Source organism: Dermacentor andersoni, chromosome 5, assembly GCF_023375885.2.
Source record: "Dermacentor andersoni chromosome 5, qqDerAnde1_hic_scaffold, whole genome shotgun sequence".
NCBI lineage: Eukaryota > Metazoa > Arthropoda > Arachnida > Ixodida > Ixodidae > Dermacentor > Dermacentor andersoni.
Window position 1 is genome coordinate 175,191,667 of NC_092818.1, and position 20,058 is coordinate 175,211,724.

Consider the following 20,058-nt stretch of genomic DNA (forward strand, 5'->3'; position numbering starts at 1 on the left):
TGGTAGCGCTTGGGTAAAAACAACATGGCGGTATGGAACACCGAAAGCAATAGACTAGCTTCTTCATAGACCTCTTCTTTGCGAAATTTTCTTGCGGAAAATTCTATCAAACCAAGCAATATCAGCAGTATTTAGATCTTCTGTCTCTTATTTGTGTTCATTTCCGCTGCAGGTCTTGTAATATGAGTAAGAACATAAAGGACATGGTTCGTAATGGTGCACAGTCCATGTGTGAATAGCTGGGGAACGTAAATGAATGTAGGGATGCAAATGCGCCAACAGAACAGGGGAAATCTAACCCTCAACATTGAGGGATGAAAGGAGCACAATTATTTAAAGACACTATAGTGAAAATTGGAGCGATAAATTTATTCTTGAACGTTTGGCATGCAGGGTGAACAGGGCAGTTACGAACGCAAGAAATGTCATACATCGGTCCTAAAAGCGAGCACTGTCCCAGGAACAGATTGGAACACTCGTGTTCACCCAGGTGAATACACCCCTGTCCCGACGGAGCGATCAAACAGTGTCATATGTGCCAAACAGTGCGGCCATTAGTGAAATATTGAATCTACAAGAGGCTATCTGGGGATTAGGAAAGGGCAAGAAAAAGCCAGGTCTGCAAGGCTGATCCCATCTGTAGCAACGTCACCACCACCACCATCACCACGATCCTCACCTTTTTCGTGTGTACATAATTTGAATCAAGCGCTCTGGTCGCAGCTTACGTTCTCGAGCGTGGGCAAGCCGCCTCGGCGAGAGCGCCGGCTGGCGTCGTTTAACGGAAGTACGCATCGACGGGGTGTACGTAGGCGAAAGCAGTGCTGGCGACTGCGCACAACTGCGTGGAGAGCCTTTACACAATGACTGCGTGCGACGTATGTCGTCGCAGCGGCCTCTCGGGGCCTAGAGGAAAACGAAGTAGGCGCCCTTTTGAGGAGGGAGCTAGAGGCGGCAGTTTTGATAACTGAAAACGCGAGGCAAGCGTCGCCTTTCCACGGTACTTCCTTGAAGATAACCATAGACGCTTGGCGTGAATCATCTTTGGGAAGCGTAATCTCACAGGAAGAACTGGAAGGCAACGCCACCGCCAGAGTCTGGGACTGTGGCATCAAATATAGCTTACCTCAGGAAGCATTCATAGAGCTGTGTGCACTCCGCGCTTACCTCTGTGCTTGGGAAACGCGTGCGTGTAATTATGTGTCTCCGTCACTTTTTACGTGTCTCTGTCTTCTGTCATACAATACTCAAATAATGAAAGTTTGAGACATATATTTCGGAAATATATAACACCATAGCTCCTAGGCAACCGCGGTGCGTTACTATGCAAAGTGGTAGCACCACCTCGTAAATTGCTATGCTGGTTGCATCAGGAATATGTTCAAGAAAAATTAACCGAATTTTTTCTCATCCTTCAAATTGGCTACATTATCCTGGACTACATTCAGTAGCGCGCAGCCAATCCTGTCGCAGCGCGCTGGCTCCCCGCTGCTGGGTGACATAAGCAGAATGTCGCCTCGAAAGGCGTGGCTTTTCGCTCGCTGCAGCCTCCCAGTTTCGATTTCGCGCGCTCTGATAGGCGAATTTCACCGTGCCAAAGTTAAAAATTAAATTACGGGGTTTTACATCCCAAAATCACGATTTCATTATGCAGCTCTCCATAGTGGGAGACTCCGGAAATTTGTACCACCTGGGCTTCTTTAACGTGCACCTAAATCTAAGTACGCGGTTGTTTTCGCATTTCGCACCCATCGAAATACGACCGCCATGGCCGGGGTTCGATCCCGTGACCTCGTGCTTAGCAGTCCGACACCATAGCCACTAAGAAACCACGGCGGGTGCCGTGCCATAGTTCTGCAGGTAATCGCTTTTTCTTTTTTTTTTGCTAGATCCAAATGTTCATATAGCTAGTCACTTCAATTTCTCAATTACAATGAGCCTGCTGAAAGTGAAAGTATAAAAGTTAGTCAATGGATTTTTGTTAAGTAGCGACTAACTACCCCCTTATCATCCGTCACACCGTGGTCGTACTTTAATTTCAGAATGGTTATTTTCATATATTACTTCAAACCTTCGTAGAAATACCCGGTATAAGGCTGCTTTCTGGTATCTACAATCGGATCACGGATAACCTTTGTATATCTACCCACAAACACACCCAGCAGAAGCCACTGGCGGCAGCAACCACGACCAACCCGGAAGCCTAAAGAATGCTTTGCTTTGAAAGACACCGATGACGTTTGCTGCTATAGCGGTGGCCTTCGCAATGCGGTGTGGTTACTCATAACATCGACTATGGGCTTGTCAGGCAACCACCATTATTTGGCGCAGCCCAATCCAAAAAATGATGAAAATGGCCTGCAAAAGATGAAAATGGCCTGCAATAATGGCTAAATAGTCCATCGTATCCCGCGGTCCTTTCGCATACGGCAAGTCAATTTCGACTCCCTGGTATTAGAAGTACAATACTTTGCTCCATTTCTTCATAGCCCTAGGTCATCTCTGTAAATTAAAGAAGCTTTCACCACAGCCGTGCTGTATCAGGTGCTTAGAAAACACATAGGTGTTGGGTGGTACGCGGTCCACAATGCGTTGAGCTGCATCGTGACGCCAGGCGACAAGACTCTCTGCTTTAGTGCTTTAGCTAAGTTGCAGTACTGATTTTCACTTCAATTGCTATTCAACCAATCAATCAAAATTAATGAAAGAAATTTCTGAGGACACCTAAGCACTTCTCATCAGCTGTGAATGCGAAAGCATTAATGTCCAATTGAACGCCGCTGAGCGGTCCTTCGTGTTACGAACTCCTGGCGGGCAAGCGAGCGCGTTGAGACGCTTGGCCAACGCCTCGCAGGTAGCACAAGGCCGGTGCACTTTGATCCGTGGCGTTATGCCACCTTGCCCGACTGCCACAGAATCTAATGGGGACGCTCCCGGGTAAGCCGCTGTGATTTTGACGTCACCGCTTTCGTCAGGCCGGGCTTGGCAATGGAAATGTCGGTCCAAGTAGCACTATGTCATAAAGCAGAGTGCGCAGGCCTTCTACGCCTAGGGGTTATGCCCAGTGGGTAAGACGCTCGGCTTCTGAGCGCAGGATCATAGGGTTCGAAACTCACCATCGTCGACGTTTTTCCTTTCGAATTTATTCCGAATTTTTATACATTTACTTCTTTATAGTGATTATCGAAGGGAAGTTAGAACGCAGGCAAGAGCTTGCGCGGATAACACAGGCCTCCGAGAGCGAGAGTGACGTGGCGTCACCGTTGACGCCCTTTTCTCTCAGGCAACACCCGGGGGCGATAGCGGCTTAGCAGGTGTTTCCTTTCATCTGCTCTGCTCCGCCGAGGGGTGCACGTGACGCAGCGTCGCAGCCAATGGGAATTTAGGTGCCGTTTCGCTGCTACAGACGCCGGCTTTTTCGCTCAATGGGTCACTTGATACTTTCGCATCAACACGTTACGCGTCATCTTAAATCAATCTTGAGCCCGTCATGGGGTAGTTGTGTGGCCGATTGCACGACATGCATAATTTTTCGCACACTGGAAAACGTGGAATCGCAAAGGCACAGACTATTTTATCTGCGTTGGCTCAACCTTGTTCAGTGCCGAAGTGCAATGACACTCAACAGTCTGAAGAAACGAACTTCGCGAGCTTTTAAACCTTGGCAATGCCGTGATGTTCTTTATTCGTGAAGCGTATGGTTCGTGGCAATTTACCGTATTGATTTAGTTAGCGAGTAGTCTGACTACAAACGATAAAAGCTTGTTTTTGCGAAATATGATAACGACCCCATACCCACTAGTGAGCATTGTCTCTCAGCTGACTGTGTTTACTTTGGTTCTTCGACATCAGCTTGTTTCGGTTTACTTTGGCCAGATTTTACCATTGTGATAGCGCCTTTTTTTCCGCACAAGGTCTTCCAATAAGGTCTCTGTGACACCAAGTCATCCTCCACAGAGGCTGTCTGCAGCTGAGCTCTGGTATACCAGGGGTTGATTCCCAGCTGTGGAAGCCGCGCCAGAAATTATATATCTATTTATAATCAGCCTATTCTTTATGTCCACTGCAGGGCGCTCACCTCCCTCAGCGATCTCTAATTACCCTTGTCTTGCGCTGATTACTCTGTCTTAGCTGATTGCAACTTGCACCTGTAATATATATATATATATATATATATTCTGAGATGTTACGGGCCACAACCACAATGTATGATTGCGAGGCATGATGCAGTAGGCGACTACGAATTAGTTTTGGCCAGCTGGGGTTCTTTAACCTGCACCCAATGCTCAGTATACACGGGTGTTCTTGCATTTCGCTGAAAATTCGGCTGTAAACGAGGGCGAGGGATTTGATCCCACGCCCTCGGGCTTAGCAGCACAACGCCAAAGCCACTACTCCCCCACGGCGGGTAGAAAAACGCACAAACATTCGGGGAAAAGAAATGTTCCCAATGTGAATGAACAGAGCCGGCTTCTGATAGCCAAAACTGACGTAAAGCCCTATTTGCAATCAGCATAAACCGCGACATATAATCGCCATACCGTGCGAAAGTCATCTGCATTATTGTCATAAGTACAGCTCGCGAAGCTTGTTCGTCGCAGTTAAATGAGACGGAAGCGCCTCAATCGAATGACCGTGACAATGACCGTCGAAACCATCTATCTCGCCAAGCGGGTGTGCAAGGGCGGTGTGCGCGCCTGGCGGATAGTGGGCAGCGTTTAAAAACAGGCTATGTGCGTACCCTCTCTACTACTGTTATTCTTTTTTTTTCCCCTCTCGTTTTCACGATGCACGCCAGGGGACTTTCACTGGCTCTTCTGGATTCAGGTCATGCCTACTGACAAGCGAACGCGTGGGCCAATCTCTGAGTGGAGTGTGTATATATAGGAACTAACCTAGATAGCGACCTTTTCTCTTTTCTTTTTTTCGGCCAGTCGCCGCCCGCACTGTCGGCCGCAGCGCGTGCGGCGCCCTTGAATGGAACGGGTGGAATGCACCTTTCTGTCAAGAAGACCGCAGGTAAGCATCGATATATTCCTTCTATACAATACGCATGTGTCTAGCTTGAACGGAACATTGCTTTACCGTCAACAATGCAGTGACGTAGCAGAACGGCGATGCAGTCCGAGCTTTGCTCGCGAGACGGAGTCGGGATTACTGCTCAAGCGCAGAGATCTTGCCAACCGCTTCCCGCATAGGCACGGCGTGGCTCCGAGCCCACGCTCGGCGCTGCAACAGTTTACAATAGCTGTCTTTCGGAAGCATGAAGAGAACTGCGTAGAATGAGATTCGCGCGCGGAAGGAGACGAGGTGGGGATCTGATTCTCGAAGCACTTGACGGGCTGGCTCCTCAAACACGGTACTTTGTTTACTAATATTACTTACCTGCACTGATGGTCGCGTTCTGCAGTTATTAATTATAAGTTGGAAAATCTTTTTTTTTTTTCATAGATCTGCTAGCACTTGCCTTGAATAATCGCTATTTCAACGGGCAAAATATTTTATTGCCTGTAATTGTTGTTTTCACTTCAACAGCAATGCAGACGCATACGAAGATATGTTTGCGCAGATATTGTACGTTGAAGCCGTGCCGAGTTTTCAAGAAAGCAGCCATTTGATAGATCGCATAAATTATACTCTAAATTTGATTGACATTTAATTTATTTTTTTTTCTTTACTTCAGGGTCGTCAGGCGAAATGGGTAAATCAGTTTTCATCTGTCTCCTCCTATGCCCACTCTCCACGCTCTGCGTGCGGCGGGAGCAGCCGTCGAGCGATGTGTTGGCCTACACAAAGTCGGGCGTTCTACGTGGCAGCACGCTGATGGTCATGGGAAAACCCGTAGACACCTACTTCGGCATACCATTCGCCCAGCCACCCGTAGGGGACCTGCGCTTCAAGAAACCCGTCCCGATCAAACCGTGGGGCGGAATCCGAAACGCGACCCGGCTTCCACCACCGTGCGCTCAAATAGAGCTCGAGCTCCCCATGACCTGGACCAAGAGCAAACAGCCCGCGTCGGAGGATTGTCTGTACCTGAACGTGTGGGCGCCGCCATGCTCGCAGGAGGACTGCAACTGCTCGCTCAAGAACATCCTAGTCAACGTGTACGGAGGCGGCTACAGCGTAGGCTCGAGCGACTGGGACATCTACGACGGCGCTGCTCTAGCGTCCATCGGAGACGTCGTGTACGCCAATATGAACTATCGAGTCGGCGCTTTCGGCTTCCTCAACGGCAAGGTTCCCGAAGCTCCCGGGAACCAGGGGCTTTTCGACACCCTTCTGGCGGTAAAGTGGATCAAGGAAAACGCCGTGGCGTTTGGCGGTAACCCCGACAAGATCACGCTGTTCGGCGAGAGTGCCGGAGCGGTTACCGTTGGCTACTTCCTGGTCTCTCCCCTGGCCAGGGGCATCGTCAATCGGGTCATCATGCAGAGCGGCAGTCCGTACTGGAGAATCGGCGACAACACTGACGGTGGACCTCAAAAGCTTCTCGACATGGCGAAGAAAGTCGGCTGTGCTGACGCCGCCGTGGACTTCCAGCGGGACCACGAGAGCGTCATGCATTGCATGCGAACAAAAGTTTCCGGAGAGGCGATCCTCGAAGCCGGTCGTCAGATGTACGGCAAGAAGCACTCGAGCGCTTTCTTCCCGAGTTATGGTGACGAGTTCCTACCCCAAGACCCCGTGAAGAGCTTCGAAAGCGGCGACTTCGATCTTAACACACCCGTGCTGTTGGGCACCAACCAAGACGAAGGTTCTGTATTCCTGACCACGATCCTTCCCGAGATCTTCCCCCACGACGGTGTCGTCGAGTTGTCAAAGGACGAAGCCGGATTCTACCTCATCTTGATGTTTCAGTATCTCATGGGCAAGACGACCACTGAAGTCAGAGACTTCTACTTCAAACACATGCACAATCCCAACACCTCCGCTGTACTCACGGCAGCGTCGGACGCCGTGGGTGACTACGCTTTCACGTGCCCCGTGAACTACTTCGCCAAGGCCGTGTCTCGCAGAGGCGGCGATGTCTATTATTACTATTACACGCACCGTTCAGCCCGCACCAACAGGTCAGAGTGGATGGGAGTGGCCCACTTCGAGGAGTTTCCGTTTGTCGTCGGCCTGCCATTTTGGTGCGATCTTCACTACCCCGAGGAAGAGATACGTTTCAGCCGGCAAGTGATGGACATCTGGGTAACATTCGCCAAAAACGGGTGAGGCTTCAATGCTTTTCAACGCCTAACTAATGCCTGATTCGCGAGCGCTTGTCTCACATCGAGTATGCGTTGCATTATTGTTTTGTTGCGCTAAAGTTCTGCTACGTTTGATTGCCTTACACAAAATTTGGCAAGTCGGTACATCACTCCTATACAACTGTTCTCAATACGAAGAGCTTCCATATATAGTCAGCATTAGCCTGCCAAGTCTTGGCGAAGCGTCGCAGTACATCTATACTATATATAGTTAATCACGAAAAGCCGTCGTTCACTCTATTCAGAAGACAGGCGACTCCTAAAGCCTTGCTTGACCACAAAGCATATCGTAAAACATTTGATTTAGGGCCTGGCACTTTAGCGAGTTATTCATGCACCGACATTGTATCTTGCTGCATGGAAATAGCACAGCTGCATAGCTGAAACCTGAAGATATTTGCTACAAATCGGGTCACAGTCACATCAATGTACACAAACCCGCAGCGACAAAAAGAGAGAGAGAGAGAGAGAGGTGGGAGAGAGGGAAAAAAAAGAAAATAGAAAATCAGGACTCGGACAAACAAGCGCAAAGCTTAATTTTCACTCGTCGGGATCTCCTCCCACCCACTTCTCCTTTCCGGGAATGCTTTCCTGAAAGGACAGAGGTCTACCACAGGTAAAAATAACATATCTGTGCCAATATGGCACGTGCGAAACGACATAGCTCCTTCTTTCCCGCTTCAGTGCGACCTTTCAGCCGGTGTTTTGCGGCCGTTTGTCCCTTCTCTCTACTTGCCTTCAACGTTAAATCTCTGAAACTATAAATCCTTAACAACACAACCAGCCATCTGTCTTTCTAAATAAAACCAATTACCACAGATATACGAGAAGTGATGTTTGTGATCTATTCGAATGCGAAATACCATGCGCCTTTCGAGATGCTTATAAGCTCTTTCTTTAATGCTTTATTATAGCGTAACGAGGAAATGTGCCGCAGCAAGAAATATATATATAGTCCTGTACTCAAAGGCGTCACCTTGGCGACGCACATGAGAGGTTGCCACACATGTTTTCAGTGTTTGCGTTCATGAAGACAACATAAAGAAGATCAGTTCAACCGGCCCAGTACTTAGCCTTAATGCGAGAGGCACACGCGTATTACTGGCGTGTGTACGGCCACATCACCGCCAGAAAGATATAATTACAGTGATTTATTCAGCGGCACGGTAAAATAAGGCTATTAGCTGGTGCAGCTCCAAAAGGCTTTCTAGACAACAGTAAATGAGTTTTGTTCCCGCCGCCGGTATAGCGCGTTACTGCAATAGCTAATGCTACTTGCGCCTGACAGAGGGCGTGAAGAATGCCTGGATTTTTGTGGATGGCGCCAGGCGCGTCCTTTGTGCACCATACCTGTTCCCGTTGAATAGTGGAGGATGATGAACTTGTTGTTGTTTTTGTGCCAATACAATGTCACGAACACGTAGAGGGGGATCATGACGTAATACAGGGTACTCCGGCTATGAAGAAAAAAGAGACAGAGAGAAGTGAAGGAAAGGCAGGGAGTTCAATCAGACGCATGTCCGATCTGCTGCCCGACGTGGAGCAAGGATGGTTAGGCGCCAAAGAAAGAAAGAAAGAAAGAAAGAAAGAAAGAAAGAAAGAAAGAAAGGAAAAGAAGAAAACACTGAACGTGTCACTTCGTCCAGAGGTGCACATTGAAACCCTATACTAGGTTTTCTTTTTCTTTCTTTTTTTTCTAGCTGCACCAATATTTTTTTTTAATTGCCTGTGGCAGGTAGCGCAATTAAAACTGTTGAGCTAAAGTGCTCGGAGAACGGGTCATTACTTCTATGTGAACTCAAAGTGCTTAAATTAAAATTAATATATATACAGTAATTAAGTTTAAAATGATTACTTTACGGCACATATATTAATGTACAAATTGTAGCCGGCGAGTTTGCAAGGCGTATCCACTTAGAACGAATTCTGAGGACTAGAACAGTTGCGAGATAATAATTTTCAATACGTCCAACGAAATGCATTGGTGTTACAGTTACTTTTGTGCTTCAGTGCATAAAACAATGTTTTCCTAAAAAAAGGTAAGTGGAACAACAGTGCACTTTTACCGCAAGTTCCACGGCGCATATCTTAAAACCGGTGCCATCCTCAGAATTCCCATAAGTCGACATCCCTTGCAACTTACCGGGCTTCAATTCGTAGATTGGGGTATGTGCCGTAAAGTAATTAATTCGGAAGTTAATTAATGACACCGTGCTCATTAGTTAATTAATGATTTTGATTGCTTGTAGACGTAATGGGCCCCCTCACCGAGTAATTTAGCTTGACGGTTAGAATTGTGCTACCTGCAAGGCGCAATTTTAACAATTTGGTGCAACTATATAAAGCCATCCTACATATGGTAAAACATCGCGCATGAGCAGAATAACAAATCCTAAAGTACCATCTTTTACACCCCCCCCCCCCCTGCCCAAAAAAAGAAAGAAGACAAAAACCGATACAAAATAACAATAAAAACCTGCATAACACTACAAAGTGTCACCAGAGACATTTATATGTGATTTATTAGCAATATTAACTTCCAGTCGAGAGGCAGCCCTCGTGTCATGTCGTCCTCCCTCAGCGTCCAGACTCTTTTGTTCGCGCGCTGTGGATATAAATATGGCAATTGTACCGACCCGCTCAACTAGTTACGGTTCGTCTGTCTCCTTCCGAACCAGGTGATCTAACGTACTGCGGAGTAGAAGGCGCTGATCGGGGCTAGCGGGGACAGACGCGGAGGAAGTCCTCGATAGACTTCTGACACCCGCAGATTTCGCAAGGAGATGTGTCGCTGCAGTGAGGGACCAATAGCTCTCCGTGAATGCTACACACAGCCACCAGCGATGCAATAACGTTTGCATCACAGCGGAAGGGGAGGCCTCGTGGTAGATGCAGCTTCATGGAAGCGTTGAAAGTTCGTATACACGGCAGTTCGAGAAACGGAGAAAGTTCTAGTCAGCTATAGCGTGCGAGCTAGTGATCCGAGTTTTCTCGCAGCGTCCGTTCTAGACACCTATATAGATTGTCCGGGTATAGTGGCCTAAAGGTGAGCAAAGTGTGAAGTGAATGAAAACAACAACCACTTATTTGCTGATTAGTCTATTTTACTGTTTATCGCCATTGATTGCATACCACTCACTTAGCTTTTGACCTCTTCTGTTCTTCCAATTATGTCCCACATTTTAATCAGTCTCACGCAGTGAGTCGGGTCCATTGCTTGGAAGCAGACAAACAAGCAATGATTTACTTTTTATTTATTTATACTTTAGAGGACCGCGGTGGCGCAGGTGTTATGGCATATACGCTGCTGAGCATAAGCCTGCGGATGCGACCCCGGCCGCAGTGGCCGCATTGTGGTTGGGATGTTACGCAAAAATTGTGGGGTACCGTGCATTAAGTGCACCTTAAAGAGTCCCGGGTGGTCAACAATAATCCGGAGCCCTGCACTGCAAAGTCCGTCGTAACCCAATGTGCGGTTTCGAGACGTTAAACCCCACAATTTAATATTTCTTAAGGCCGCCTTCGCATTGCTTGTGTAAAGAACATCCATGCGGACTTCTTCACTAGGCGTTGCGTTGAACGACAACGCAACTCTTACGTATTCATTCGATCCTGGCAATTCACCAATGGATGCTGCAGGCTTCACCACTGTAAAACGATGCTCCACAACGCAGCGCGACTTTACAAACACAGCGAACAAGTCGACCAAAGATGCGCGCGCTGATCGAACTCGGCCGTCGCTTTCCGTTGTGTTCGCAGCCCACGTGCAGGTCTGCATGCTCCAACCCCACAGAGCACTCTCGGCCTTGGTACGGACTCTTTTTTATCTCGACGTTTGGCAGCAGCGGAAACCGTCAGAATGTGCGCTACAGATAGGAAAGCAGGAAAGTCAGGGAGGTTAACGAGATGAGAATTTCCGGTTATTTACCCTGCACTGAGATGGGAGAAGATTATGCAAATTACAGTAAAATACATGGCGTCAGGGTTGACGTCATTGGCGTTGCAGTTTGTGAGCGAAATTCACAATACCAAGTTTTGCCTTCACTATCTCCTCAATTGTAAAGACTTTTCACTCGAAGAAATGCAAATTCCAACTTTAAAGAATAGTCTACTAATCCTAAGTCATTATTTCTGCCTGTTTAGTTTGGCGCCCTTATAGGTATTCCGTGGCAGTGATTTAAAGAATAAACTCTAAAGGCGGGTAGCGTTTGTGACGTTCTGCACGTTCACCGAGTGCGCGAGTGCTTCCCAGTGACGGCAATGAGCACGCCATAGTTCGCAAGGAAGTGGAGGTGCTCCGATGCTGGAGACTTAATGCCACCTTGATGCCGCAACAGGGGGCGCCACGCATGTGTGTGCTACGTAGCGCACATCGTCAACAATTTTAGTAGCAAGCGTAAGCAACAAGACAACTGAATACAGTCTTTTGCTCGCACAACTGCCACAACAGTAAGCACTAGGGCCGGTATTTTGTAGCGATGCCTTTCCCGATTCTATGCTTTTTCAGGCTTTTCGCGCTTGGCCAGTGGTCAGAGCGACGGTCTGCCCGCATTATCAACGGGATCAGGCGGCCGTGTGTGGTGGATGATAAGAATACCATAGAATAAGGCATAAGGCATCGCTACAAAACAGCGGCCTAGGCTTCGATCATTATTTAGATTTGTTTTTGACGTTACGTTTCGTTCACAAAATTTTATGCGCGAAGCTGAAGTGACAGTGTCGGTTGCTGCTGTTTATAATATTGCTAACACTGTCTTCTAACAGAAAGAGGAAGCGATATTTCGGATGGAAGATCTACACCTTTTACGCCAGCTAACGAAAATGCGTGTGCATATGTGTAGCCAGCATTGACGTATAGGCGCATCACTTCTATGGAAAGCGATGATGGTGGTGAAAATCAATGACACGTATTTTTACTCTCAAGCCTCTTGATGGGAACGCGTCCCTGCGAAATTAATAACCATTTGTGTATGTGTGTCTGCGGCGGGTCCAATGTCACCAAGATTTTCCAGCTCACGGACGAGTCTTCTGCTACATATACGTCCGAGATTGAACAGTAGTAATATCCTCTGTCCCCGAGTTGGTGCTTGTAGTCAAGCTCGCTGCTGGGCAAGGACTCCTAGTCACTTGTGCACTGCGCAAACAGCGTCCACTGCGTGTCTGCGAATTGCCTCATCTCATCACTCGATCTAATCGGCGGCAAGCCACGACTGCGTTTATATTTTATCTCGTTCACGTCTCCACTCGATCCCCTTGACTTTAACTATATACCAACAGCTCGCATACGTTCTCTAAACCATCGGTTGCTGAATGGCCCGCAGGTTCCTTCAAGCTCATTTCCTGTACTCTGCTGCTTTTCGTACCGCAGGGCGTAGGTTCAAATTGCCCAGCTGGTTATGGCATTCAGGTAATTAGGCACACGAGTAGATTCTAAGCAACTGCTTGGGTTACAAGTATCGGAAATGAGGAAACAGTGAACGCCGCCATCTTACGGTTGCGCAAGTACGGCAGGTCAAAGTGAACGCAAGCGCCAATGTGGAGTCCTCGAGTAGGCGTGTTGTAAACCTTCCCGGAGGAGATTATGAAGTGGGCTGGAGGCCACCCGCATGAACGCCACGCGTGCCTAGGCGTCGATGACACGTGCAGTATGTGCGACCGATCGCCTCCCATCTCCGGGCCTCCCCTCTTACATCGCCTCGGCCGATACTTTTCCGCGCGATGCGTCGCATTGCCAGGTGACGCAAACAGAAAGCGTGTGCGCCGTCCCGTGAGCGAGAGTTTCGACACGTAGTGTATTTGTAAGACCCGCATGGCCGAGCGGGCGATCTCATTTTTTCCTAGTTTCCGACGCTCCGTGAAAGCCTTGCCAGGCATTTCTCCACACGGATATAACGCGATGTTTGCTTTTTCAACGATTGCGGTATTGGCGAGGCGGAGAAAGCAGGAAGGAAGAACTGGATATGTGAAGCGATAATCTACTGAAGTGTGTGTGTGTGTGTGTGTGTGTGTGTGTGTGTGTGTGTGTGTGTGTGTGTGTGTGTGTGTGTGTGTGTGTGTGTGTGTGTGTGTGTGTGTGTGTGTGTGTGTGTGTGTGTGTGTGTGTGTGTGTGTGTGCATGCGTGCGTGCGCGCGAGAGAGAGAGAGAACTTCAAAAGCCCTTAGAGGCAACCAACGCTGAACCTTCACGTACCGACGGCAGCGTCCTAACACAGCTCAGCAAGCAAAAGAGGCAGTTTTCAGTAGTACATGCTTCAATATGGCGTAGGCAAATTTACCGCTACATGTGTCCGGCTTCTGACATGATTTGACACAGTCGTGCTGGAACCTAGGAGCGCTTGTCCTCCTCGGAACGCTCATGGCCTTGGACGCAGCATTGCTGGACTCATACAGCTAAAGCAAACGTTGATGCAGGCGTCAGCATATCTTGACCGCGCCCTCTGACTGTCTTAGCGCGTCCTAGGCAACGCTGGTTCCCCGCATGAGGTTCGAAGTACGCTGATTAAAGACTACCTGTTCACTTGATTGTATTACGTTCGCGTCGATGCTAAGTACTCTTAGCCTTATGAATCAACTTCAGGTCTTCCGCGAGCGTCTATCTTAGGTTCATTATTTTTCAATATTTTGTTAATTATCTTCAAAAATGTTTGCGTCATTCGCGTCTCCTTTTGTACGCTGACAATATTAAACTTTACCGTAAAAGAGAATCAGCGCAGGATTGTGAATTATTAGAGGAAGATGTAATTTCTGTCGCGCAGTGGTGCGCTTAAAACTTTTTGCGTATTAATCCAACCTGGACACTTGTGTGCTTTAGCCGCAAAATTTCCACTTTACTGTGCGAATACTCACGTAATGCCGTTCCTTTGAAAATAGCGAGTTGTACGCGGGACTTAGGAATATTGGTTGACTCCCGACTGAATTTTGAAGAACACGGTTTCAAGCTTTGTTAATGCATCCTACAAAAAATTAGCTCTCATATGAAGAATGACAGAAAAGTTTACGAATGTCAACTGCGTTGTTCTCTTGTATTCTTCTTTTGTCCGCTCGAAGTTTGAGTTTCGTTCTGTTGTATGGAACTGTATTAATTTGACCAATGTGGCAAAAAAATTGAATGTGTTCATTGACGTTTCATTCGTATCCTGTGCGATCGATTTTTGAGACGACGTGTATTTTATGCCTATGATCGTGCACTGCGCATGTTTAATATTATACCCCTGGAAATAAGGCGAAAATGTTGGGTTTACTTATTCTTACATAAACTAATTCACAACTACTTCTGTTTGCGGTTACTGTCGGCTGCAACGTTCTGCGTGCCTCTCCCAAACTTACGTAATACCAGCATTTTTATACCTGAATTCAGCTTGCACCTATATCGCTATAACACGTCTTGTAGTACAACAAAATATCCTGCCCTATGATCTTGACATTCTCAGCTCTTGTAGTTGCTCTTTATCTTTCTGTCTTTGATATAATTTAATTTTTGTTGCATCTTGTACAACTGTTCTTTTAGGATATCGGGTTTTTTCTTGTGTCTGTTTTTTGTGTAACATAAGTGTATCAATACTAAGGCGTATAGCTGTTCTTGGGCAATTTCAGAAATAAATAAATTGAAATGAAATGCGACATTTTACTTCAATACCACCGATGTTGAGGACCGGGGACAACAAGTCTAAATTTTATTTACACCACTGCGTGTTCCCTAAGTAAGCGCAGACAAAGGCAAGTTCTGCTTTTCTTACATTTACGTTATTTCTTATCATTATTAACCATGTAAACATATACAAAAATCCCAAAACAGGCAGAAAAGCGTACTAACAATTGTGTCCTAAAAGGGACGCCAAGCCCACCTACTTGAAGACGAGAAGGAAAAAGAAAAAGAGAAAGAGAACAAGGCACTAAAAGAAGGAAAAGGGGGAGAGGAAGACACCACAGCACATCACACATTCAGACGCAGAGTACGAGCATTTGAGACGAGAGTATAGTCCGGTGGTTGACAAGAATTCCTGTACAGTTTTGTGAGCCTCATATCGAGTTGAAGGACTAACAAACAAGATATCAGTCATTAAGTTAAGTTCGAGCAAGATTATGTTGATGAAACTTTCTCAGTAGCACACATTGAATACTTTAGAATATTGGACATTCTAACAGCAAGCGCTCAAGAGTTTCGCTGTAGTGTACACAAGTAACGCACCAATGGCTCGGCGCACGTCCTTGTTAGTGAAGGCGATGTGCCACATTAACACGCTTAATGCGCAACTTGAGCATTAGAGATCTACTGCGGCGAGTTAGAGCATGGTCAGAGATTGGTGTAGGCTACGATCCCTCGGCTACACGTTCATCCGGGTGTGGGTGCTGTAGGCTGTGGTGTATTAGCAGTCGGGCATCGTCGAATTTGCATTGAATTTATTTGATTCAACTGAAGAAGCCATATCTTACTTGTCATAGAGGAAAGGTTAAAGGTGAATGTAGGTGAACAAAAGAAAACCTAGTGATATTTTTTTTTCAGGAAGCCTCATGGTAATTGGCGTGCCAGCCAAGGGAGAGAGGGAGGGCGATTCATTAACGAGATGCTTGGGATGTTTGTCTCGCCATAAGCCTAGCACGCTACTTCAGATAACGAGGTCGATGGATGAAATGACCCTCTCATACATAGATACAGACACACCCTGTTGTTGCCTGTTTCTGACGGCGCCCAGGCAGGTATGCAGGCAGTCAGGCAGCTAGGCAGAGACAGAATTGAGGGTATGTAGTTTATTAGGCGTTTATGTGGCCTCTAAACTGAGGTACAATTCGGCGGCGGTGTCGATATCAACAAGTGCGGTCGGCGTTCAACAAATCGAACGAATCGAATGACGGCTGCCTGCGTGTGGCCCCATTCTCACAGCCTCTGCTAACGGTGGCGGCTTCTGATGCTGTCTTGTCAAGCAGTTCATACACAGAAAGCACAATTCTGCAGATCTGACGCACATGTTTGAATCTATGCGAAGCGGAGCTCTCGTTAAGCGCTTAATTAAATGTTATAAAGCTAAATACGATGCGCACGTGCTTTTGTGCACACTTGCTATACCTGCTCGGCCATCGTTTCAGAGATACCTGGGGATGGCACGAGAGAAGTATGCCTGAAACAAGTAAAAAAAAAGTGTGACAGCATCGGATACAGCATCTGGATATTGTGTTGGGAGACCGAGAATCGATTCCACCATCGAACACGTATTTGTGTGAGCTGTGCAACAAAACAGTAGCAGCCGCTGCTACTGTAAGCAAAGTTCGGTATAAGGGTCTTCCCAGAACAGACATCAGGCATTGTTTTCGTCCTTGTGATTATCACAGCACTGATATCTCACAGTGTACAACTAGCGAACTCTTTGCACTTCGGCAGAGCTTGCGAACAGTATAGCGCATAAACATTACACGAAATTAAAGATGTGACCTGGGTGGTTCCTAAACATAAATGTTGCATGACATTTCATGTTGCATAGGATGACAATAAGTACACTTGTTCATGTAGGAATTAGTTTTATATCAATTAATTAACTTCTTCCCGAAAGCTTCGCTTCACGTAAATTTCAACATATTCGTTAGATCTGCATTATTTTATACATGCGTCATAAAATCTTCCAGATATGCTGGTGACGACGAGGTTTAATTCTAGAATGTGTCCTGTAAGCACGTCGTAACATGTAACTAGAGCACACACAGCGGTAGCCCAGAGGCTATGGCGTTGCGCTGCTAAGCTCGAGGTCGTGAGTTCGATCTCCGCGCCGTAGCGGCGAAGGGCTAAATGCAACAACAGTCGTGTAGTTAGATTTAGCTGCACGTTAAATAACCCAAGGTGGTCAAAATTAATCCGGAGCCTCTCACTACGGCGTGCCTTACTAACAGATCATGATTTTGTTTCGTAAAAAAACCCAAAATTATTTGTTTTTCAAAGCAACGAGGTTGTCTGTTTTAGTCTAGTCTGGTCCAGTCTCCTGGAGGAAAACTACAGAAGAGCACCTTGGTTGGCGCGCGAAGCACTAGCAGTGCTCTTTCAATCTCCGAGAATGGGGTGCGGCTCGAAAGGGCTGCCAGGTAAATTTAGGTAGATTTGAAAACAGGACTGCTAGCCGAAAAAAAAATATGGGTGTAGAGTCATCTGATATAAGTTGTAGCACCCACTGCGCATGGCACAGTGTATATTGATCGCGTCAATCGCCAACGTAAGGATTACGACAGTTAAACTATGCGGCAACGGTGATGTAAGCCATATTACTTATTGCGTAAATAAATAGGACATGGGACCATGCAAAACTTCGTCTGGGTTAAAAGAATAGTTCGGCAGCATGTTACACTTCTGTAACACGGGAATGCGAAAGCCTGCAGCACACTTGGTAACGCATTAGCCGATACGATCTGAGGGGTCAGACTGCTTGCATGACATAACGAGCCACACTGTGAAGCAAACGCAAGGCGCTGTAGATCGACCTACTAAACGACACTTGCGAGCGCTTAATGCACTACGTAAAGGCGCAGCTTGCTTATCGCCAGTTACGAATGTGTAACACAACCAGCACGAAATTAAAGACACACATGATTGTTGTACATCATGAATGTTTATTTGTCAAGGTCTATTTTTAGTGTCGTCTGGTGGTAACCGATCCTCTAACCACACACGTTCACTAGGGCTCCGCGGTGGCATCTTGACGTTCAGAGACATAATCATGGCCTTATGGTCTGTAAAGTAGCAGGCGATGTACTGCAACCCTTTAACAGCATCGTGGTTGTGGAACACCAAGTATACGCACGTTCCCCTGTTTGTAGTGACGCTCTTGCATACGTTATATGCGTGATTCTAATGAATGTATGCACTTCACGCTTCACTTTGCTGAGTGCTTGTAGCCTCTGCATTACGAGAGGAATCATATTCCTAAGGGTGGGCAGCGCCAACTCGCCCAGCTTGCTGTGTGACGAATCAGCCTTGTATTTTTTTTTTTTCTTAGGGGCTATATATGCCATTGCTGATGATGATAGTTTTTGCACCATTGTAGGGGACGACGGGTTCTTTCGGTATGAGCCATAGCTATGAGCCGCTTAAGGCTTTCGCCTTAATATAGACAAGACGAGAGTAAGCACTAAGGAACTTCGGAGTGAATTATACTACCGACCAACTATTACATTTCCTTTGAATACCACAGTTGTGTACTATGCTGTATGTGTGTATAGCTCCCATCTGGCGTTGTTATATGTTGTTATATGGGTCTCGTTGTGCACATATGCACTTAATTAATGTGTATGTTTTCAGACTCTTTTGTACACTTTCACTTGTTTACGGAACTGTGTATGTCTCTTAGATGTTCTTTTACTTTCTTCTGGGAGTAGAACTTTGCGAATGTTCGTGCTATTTGACTGTCGCCTGTGTAAATCCCTCCTTGGTGCTTTTAGTTTTGCTTACACTGCGAAAAGGAGTAGCGGGCGTCTGTAATGGTGCTGACCACTTCTTTAATTCCATATTATTTAAAAAATACATGAACGAAAAGAAGAGAAACAATCACAAGGGACGTGCAGTTGGCAAAGCTTGCTTGACTTTATTGCAGTGAATGCAGTAAACTTGGCACACTGTTCGGAAAGAGGTACACATAGTGATTGTTTATTTAAATATCATTCTGTGATTGACCATGTTTGCGTTGTGGGCTTGTTGATTCGTCATGTCAAGACGTGTTACAGAGGGGGAAAAATTAAAAGAAGACACCTTGAGAACACGAGAAGACCCAGGAGGGCACTTACTTACAAATATGACACATTTTACCGTGTTCATCCAATGTGTCATTCTTCTATGTGTCCTGTCTCGTGGTTTATTGCACTATAACTCGCCTTGACAAGGCTTTGTGACTGAACTGTGCTACAGCTGTAAGGTGTGTTGCGTTAAGAATTTTGTCAAAAGGTATAACATGGAGAACCGGGCACGAGCGCTTCCACTTTATTATAAATACTCTCTGACGTTCAGTTAGTGCATGCCCCTCGAACTGCTTTTTTGTAGGAATCATTGAAGGTGAACGGACGTCCATTGTTTATTGCAATTTCTTCTTTAGAAGACGAAACGAAGTAGGCAAGAAGAAATTGTATGACCATCTAACGTGATTCTGCTGTCGTTTTTTTTTTTTTTTTTTTTTTTTTTGTCTCGCCTTGTACCTTTTCTGCAGGAGTCCTCCCAGAGTGAATGGTACTGAGTGGCCGAAGTACTCGGAAGAGGCCCCGTACTACATGGAACTCAACCCGAAGCACTTCCACGTGGGCCGCGGTGTGCACGAGCACAGATGCCGGTACTGGAGAAAGCACATCGTTCGAGACGCCTTATGAAAAGGAATAAAACGAGAGCCGCTTCTCATGCTCTCTATATGTAGAGTGTTCATTCGTTTCTATATAAAGCACGTTTTGCACTTGGGTGAAGCATCTTGCAATACGTACACGTATATATAGCAGTCTTTTGCAGGAAGCGGAGTGTTCGACGAATTATGCCTAAAAACTGAACTACAGAAGCTGAGGAACAAAGTTTTTCGGGAGTGTACTTATACAGTGTGCTATCGCTCCCCCGTCAGCTGTTATCTGTCGTGAGAGCTCCCAAGTCAAAGTACTCGCAGTCAGCGTGTATTCATACTATAAATGAAGTTTAGAAGTATGGTTGTAGGGGCTAGTTGTTTAGATACAGCGCTCATCCTTGGTGTCTCGCTCTTGTCCGCGTCTTCCAGCGCTCTGACCTAAATTGTTGTGTATTCATACGACAACGCTAAAGTATGTATATGCGTTAGAGCTATACAAGAGCCTAGAC

At 46.5% G+C, this 20,058-nt stretch overlaps 1 protein-coding gene across 1 annotated transcript in view; it reads left to right on the forward strand.

The window, feature by feature from the left end:
- Nucleotides 1-19,674, forward strand: part of LOC126532195 (uncharacterized) — a 60,882-nt gene extending 41,208 nt beyond the window's left edge. The window contains exons 5-7 of the mRNA XM_072288389.1: nt 4,888-5,019; nt 5,684-7,217; nt 19,433-19,674. Coding sequence (XP_072144490.1) covers nt 4,888-5,019; nt 5,684-7,217; nt 19,433-19,589 — 1,823 coding nt within the window. The 3' untranslated portion in view covers nt 19,590-19,674. The remainder of the gene's footprint in view (nt 1-4,887; nt 5,020-5,683; nt 7,218-19,432) is intronic.
- The last annotated feature ends 384 nt before the right edge of the window (nt 19,675-20,058 follow it).